This window comes from Haliaeetus albicilla, chromosome 9, assembly GCF_947461875.1.
Source record: "Haliaeetus albicilla chromosome 9, bHalAlb1.1, whole genome shotgun sequence".
NCBI lineage: Eukaryota > Metazoa > Chordata > Aves > Accipitriformes > Accipitridae > Haliaeetus > Haliaeetus albicilla.
Genome location: NC_091491.1, coordinates 33,302,643 through 33,308,859, shown reverse-complemented (window position 1 = coordinate 33,308,859; position 6,217 = coordinate 33,302,643). Strand labels below are relative to the sequence as shown.

The 6,217-nt window shown below is 56.4% G+C and overlaps 1 protein-coding gene across 5 annotated transcripts in view; it reads right to left on the bottom strand.

Annotated features, from left to right (window-relative positions):
• DVL3 (dishevelled segment polarity protein 3) overlaps positions 1-3,392 on the bottom strand; it is a 33,504-nt gene extending 30,112 nt beyond the window's left edge. For 3 of the 5 annotated variants that reach the window (XM_069792541.1, XM_069792544.1, XM_069792543.1), the window contains exon 1: positions 3,018-3,392. In XM_069792541.1, coding sequence (XP_069648642.1) covers positions 3,018-3,184 — 167 coding nt within the window. In that variant the 5' untranslated portion in view covers positions 3,185-3,392. The remainder of the gene's footprint in view (positions 1-3,017) is intronic. The other 2 variants (XM_069792540.1, XM_069792542.1) reach the window with 2 other exon arrangements.
• Positions 3,393-6,217: the final 2,825 nt, after the last annotated feature.

Sequence of the window (6,217 nt, the reverse complement as noted above, 5' to 3'; positions counted from 1 at the left end):
CATTTACAGTCAAGCAGCTGAGGTGCCTCCTGCCCTTCCATCCCTGTCTCTCCCCACAGACCAATGGCTCGCTCTCTCCTGGACACCAATTACCAGGGATCATGAAATATTTTGTTTGGACTCAATGATCTCAAAGGTCTTTTCCAACCTAAATGATTCTGAATCTATTTTGAGTGGTGCCTGGGGCTCCAGGGCTTCTCAGGGACAAGGCTGCAGCTGGACTGCTCTGGCTGCTCCCTCCCGTGCTCCAGCCAACCACCAGCATGTTCTTCAGCTCTCTGGAAAGGAGCAAAGACAGCTTTCCTGATGGGGCATCCCTGGTGGCACCACAAGAGGCTTTCTCCCCTCTGTTCCATACAAGGCCTTGCCATGTGCTGCTCCAACTGCACAACTCATCACACAGGACTTTGTCAAGGAACAGACTGCCCACACACAGCCTCTGACCCCTCTCAGCTGCACCTTCCCTTCCAGAGAGGTTCACTCTTCCCAGAAGAATTAGCTGAATTGGTCCCAACAAAAATCTCACCCCATGCATTTCTGACGCAACTAAACTCACTGCGTCTTCCTGAGTGATTTTCCCCTCTCCCTGCTAGCATCCACAACAACTCCCTATTCTGCTTTATCGTTGAGTTTCATTAATCTACCATCTGCCTCCTCCTGTGGAGCCTTAAGAAACAGAGGAGGATGAAAAGGCACAGCACAGAACTTTGCTGCCACCAGACCCCTCTTCCCAATGCGAGATGCTGCTATTTATTACTAAACTTTGTTTATAGTTATGCAGACACTCTCCCACCCACATGGCAATGTTTCATTCAAGACAAGTTTGAATTCACTTCAAGAACAACATTTCAAAGGATCCCAAAGCATTTGTTTACAAACAGCATGCACGGAGAAGTCGCTTCTCCCACCAATGAACACGGTCCCCTCCGAGACGGGAGAGGCAGCTGTTTCGTAGCACCCAACGCTACTCAACAGCTGAGGGACAGGAAACGATCCACAGACAACTGATATTGCTGAGGAAATTTATGGAAAATGAGGGCTGGAGACTTCTATTTGCCTGGAGAGAACGGGGAAGCTTCTGAGCACTCAGGCTCTCCACTGGGTCAGGAGGAATTTAGGGAGGCAAAGCATCCCAGACTGTGGTCAAAGGAGTGACTCCAAATTTCAAGCCTCATCTGAAAGCTGGCACCTCCCAAGCTAACGGGAACCTGGGCACTGGGATAATTTGGCTGCAGAAGGGAGAGCACCCCCTGCTGAGGCAGCCACACCGATCTCCATCCAAGCCCCGAACAGGCCCAGCCCTGTTCAACATAGGGTACGAGCCAAGATCACAGCCTAGGGAGGTATTTGGCGCACTAAGACGACACTAGGAAGACTATAAAACTGAAAGCTTTTTGCAGTCCCAGCCTCCATACACAAGACCTACTGTAAACCCTAAATCTTCAGAGGGGGGAAAAATATCCAGAGGAAGGAGGATCATGCAACTCTTTCAAATACCAAAGTGCTAGGAATGGTAAAGGGCCACATGCTGCAGAAGCCAAGAGAAGCTATGTTCCCAGGATGGAAACAGAGGTCCTCAAAAAGTCTAGAGGAGAGTCAGATGTAAGAAGACTCTAGACAAAACAGAGTGGCGACAAAGGGTCCTACAGAGAGTTCACTTCACATGGTGCTTGCTCCCCAGAAGTCACCGACTTTATGAAGGTAGGAGACAGCAGGGGCTCCGCAGAAGATCAGTAAGTACAACTGCCCAACAAGCAACAGAACGTACCCCCGACCTCCAAACAGCCACACGTGATGGAAGGAACCAAAGGGTACCGCAAAACCAGCGACGAAAATACCGGTGTTGGAAGAGAGCTGCCCCGCAGGAGATGGGATGCGAGGCAGGGCTGCACTCCTCTTCTATACAGGCCCATCCCAGAGACTGAGCACGGGACATCTTACATTGAGGATGGGACATGTACGTGGGTGCAGTAGGTCTTGTAAACACCCCTTGCTCAGAGATGGGCAGCATGTGGAGAGATCTCACTCCTTCTCTATGGAGGCAGGGGAAGAGAAAGATGGTCCCCTTTACCCATTCTTCCCAAAGATGAGATACAGAGCACAAGCTGCCAAAATGGATGGCCCTCCCCAAAATGGATGGTAGGAGAACAAAACTGTCCCCAAATCCACTCCCTGGGAAGGGCTGATGGAGGGGGCACTGTCCCCACACCCTCTTGGCAGAGGGAACAAGGGACACCCTCCCCAGGCAGGCACAGTGGGAGACGCCCAAACCCTTTGGATGGGGAATGACAACCCCAAGTAGGGTAACACTGGGGATGCCACCCCTACACACCCCCAAGCTGGGCTGCACTGGGAGATACCCTCTCAGTGAAGGTGCTGCCCAAACATCGTGAGCACGGCGAGGGGGGGATCCTCAGATGAGACGATGGTCTCTGGCAGACATGGGGGTGCAGCCCTAGAGGATGAGCACAGAGGATACCACCAGCTCCCCCACAGAGGACTTAGCAGGGGGCAGCTTCCCCCAGAGCTGATGGGGGAAGCGAGGATGGCGGCCTGTCCCCAGAGAAGCTGCATGGGGGGGCTATCACCACCAACCCCCCCCAGGTGAGGTAACTGGTGGTGCACATGCCCCTGGATGGGGTGCACGCGAGGGTGTCGTGTGTGTCCCCAACAGAACACAAGGGGGATGCCATCCCCGCCCCCCTCCAAGGCAAGGCAAGGCAAGGGGGGTGGCAGATGGATGTGGGTCCTCCTCCCCACACCGGGCACGAAAGGGGCCACCAGTCCCGAAGGGCACCAGCCCACCCCCGGGGGTCCCAGCCCCGCTGCTCTGGGGGGACGACAGGACCCTACCAGGGCGGAGGGGGGAGCCAGCCCCTGTCCCCAGAAGCATGCCGGGCGGGTGTCCCCAGCCAGGCCCACGCAGCCCGCCCCCCCCCCAGGGAGGCCCCACGCGGGAACACGGAGGACTCCCCCACGCACACACGCGGCGGTCGGCGGGCCGGGCCCGCGCTCACCCGAAGTCGTCGTCCATGGACTTGAAGTAGAACTTGTAGTTGGGGCGGTTGAGGAGGCCCTTGAAGTCGCCGAGGGTGACGCGCTCGGCCGGGATCGGCAGCTTCACCAGGTACGGCGTCTCCTGCTCGTCCAGGTGGTAGATGATCTTCGTCTCGGCCGCCGCCATGGCGCCCCTGCCCGGCCGCCAGGCCTCCGCCGCCGCCTCCTCCTCCTCCTCCTCCGCCCCCGGCCCCGGCCCGCGCGGCGCGGCCCGCGACCCCCGGCCGCCGCCTCGGCCTCGGCCTCGGCCCCGCCCCGGCCCGGCCCCCGCCCGCGCCCCGGCCCGGCTGCGGCCTCCGCGCGCGCCCGGTCCCCCCGCGCCCCTTGTTCTCCGGGTCCCAGCGCCGCCCGGCTCCAGAGCGCAAGCTCGGGCTCCGGCGGCTCCTCCCCCGCCCGCCCGCCCGCCGCCCCGGCTCCGCCGGAACCGGAACCGGCGCCCCGCGGGGGCCGCGCCGCGGACCCAGCCCGAGCCCGAGCCCGGACCGCGGCCCCGGCCGGGCCGGTACCCCGGGATGGACCGGGACCGGGGCTGGGCGGGCAGCCCGTGACGGGCACGGTCCAGCACATCCTCGACCCAGACCCCCGCCGCTATCTAGGCCCGCACCCTGCCCCCAAGCTAGATCCCGCACCGATATGAGACACCCCCCCCCGCCCCCCAGCTGGAACTGACCCCCTCAGCCCCCGACCCCCACCCGCCCCTCTCTCCCCAGGGCCACACACCCACCGCTGCTCCTGCTGCACCCCCGCTGGGTGCGTGCTCCCTGGGAATGCCACCCCTCATCACCTCCCCGGCCGTCCACAGCCCCACCGCCTGCGGATGGGTTGGGATTTCTACTCTGCATCCACGTCCCCTTCCATACAGCCCAGTATCCCCACGCACCCACATCATTCCCAGTCCTAGCTGGCATGCACCCAAATACCCCTCCCAGGATCCCTGGCCCGTTCAGCTTTCATCCCCTCTCACACCCACTGATGCCGCCTCACACACATGGTCATTCCTGTGCCACATATGCTCCTGCGTCCCAAAACCTCCACTGCTTCTCATGTACACGCCCCAGGCCTCCCCTTCCATCTCTGCAGCCCTGGTCCTTCTTCACAGACCTCCCAGCCTTCCCCACGCTCCTCATACGACTACGTGCCCCTCGAGTACAGCTTACAGAACATGAGGCATATCCTGCTCTACCCTGTCCTCCCATGTCCAGATCCCTTTGAACTCCCCACACTCTGTCTCTGATGGCCATCCCACATAGGGGCACAAGAAGAGCACAATACCTCCCACCCCAGCTTCTCTCCAGCTGTGGCTCCCGTCCAAACCCCTTGCCACCATCCAACGAACATCCCTGATACTCAGGCACTGGCCACTGCGCTGTCCCTTCAAGTTCCCCAGCCTCATTTCCTCACCAAGCAGACTCCCTCCTCCGTTCTTCATGACCATCCTCCTTTCCACACACCGTGGCCTCTTCAACTGTGCACACAGACCAGCTCCGACAGCCCCTTGGCTCTGTGGTTTCTTGCCCATCCTCTCTCTCCCCAGACCCTATCAACTCTCTTACCTACAGTCATCAGCACCGTGACCCCAGCCCCCAGGACTTGCCTCTGTGCCACAGCAGTCTCAGGCTGGCTGGCTTCCCCTCTGGACACCTTGCCAGCACCCAAGGGGCGCCGAGGAACCGTCTCCATCAGCAGTTTCCTGGAGCTGTGGCCAAGAGGAAAGCTGGGGTGGATGGAGCTTGGGGAACACCCACCACCAGGAAAGGCAAGAACCGCCTTGCACTGTCCTGGATTAGTAGGAACAAATGCAGAGGAAGAACACACCGTGGGCCTGCACAGGGTGTGAGACTAGATCACCAGCCCTCAGCGCCAGACTCACCTGCCGTAGGAAGAGAAGCCAGAGAGATCTTATAGGGAACAGAGCCAAGCTCCTCAGGCTGGCGAGCAGGCATGAGCTAAATAGCCTCCTCATGCGTGAAAGAATCCTGTAGGTGTTGCTAGCAATTATCTGGGCAGCACTGCTAGACTGGGTGAAGAATCTGACATTAAATTAAAAAAAAAAAAAAAAAAAATCAAGGGAAAACCTCAGGTAAGCAGAAGTTGTAAGAGGCGTGAGGCTCTCCCATGTTTCCACATCAGCTCTTGGAAGATTGTCACTTCCTCATGCTCGGAGCTCTGTGGTAAAAGCCAGTGTACCTGGAAAGAAGAATCCAGGTCAGGAATGGAAAAGTTTAGCTGAAGCTGCTGCTTCTTGTGTCAATCCTGACAGAGTTATCTTAAAGTCTTTCTGCAACACCTCCCTGCCCCAGAAGCTGGGCCCATGTGAAAGAACTATAGTCTTCCCCTGACAGAGCCACTCTCTTGCCCACCTCCCAGCAGAGTTGTGGATGCACATCCACAACCGTATCGTATGTGTTAGACACCTTTGTTACCAAAAGAGCAATTTTCTGAAGTGTTGAGCTCCAAAGGGAGAACATGCAGCCCAGAGGAGGGGTGCCACACACCCACAGGGTGGTAGGAGATGAAATCTTATTGTTACAGCTGCCTCTTCTTTTAAAACAGGCCAAGTGATTGAATAGACCCAGTCAATAGATTGATTTAACTGCTTGCAGAGGTCTTGTGAAGCATGACTCACTCTTAATGAATGGAGGTTAAGAACACAGAGCCAAAGAAATTAGCAGAAGGGGATTGTGCTGAGCACTCTAGGTCCATGAGGACCTGCCTGTTGGCCTATATCTACATTTAAAAATTGCAGCATTGATAGCATTGCTTCTCCTTACAGGGTAAACAGGTTCCAGGCATTTTAGTACCTCTCAGAACAGCCCAAAGCAGAAGTGGATGTACTCGAGTTCCACCACTTACACCTTTAAGCAACACAAAACTATTATCTTTTAGAAAAGGCACACTATTGTTAACTGAAGTTATAGGTTTGATACAGGTGACATTCATCCATCCATCCATGTCAAATGGGAAGTCATACAAGTTGACTACAATGGCCTTAGAAAAAAAAAAAAAAATTACTGCTTACATTGCTCAGAAAGATGGATAGCAACGATTGTGCAATCAAGGTTGCTCTCAAAGGCATTTCTAGTCTTCCAACCAAATACAAATCTTGATTGAAAGCAATAGAAAGCATCAAGCCCATGCTATACTTAAGTGATGCAATTAA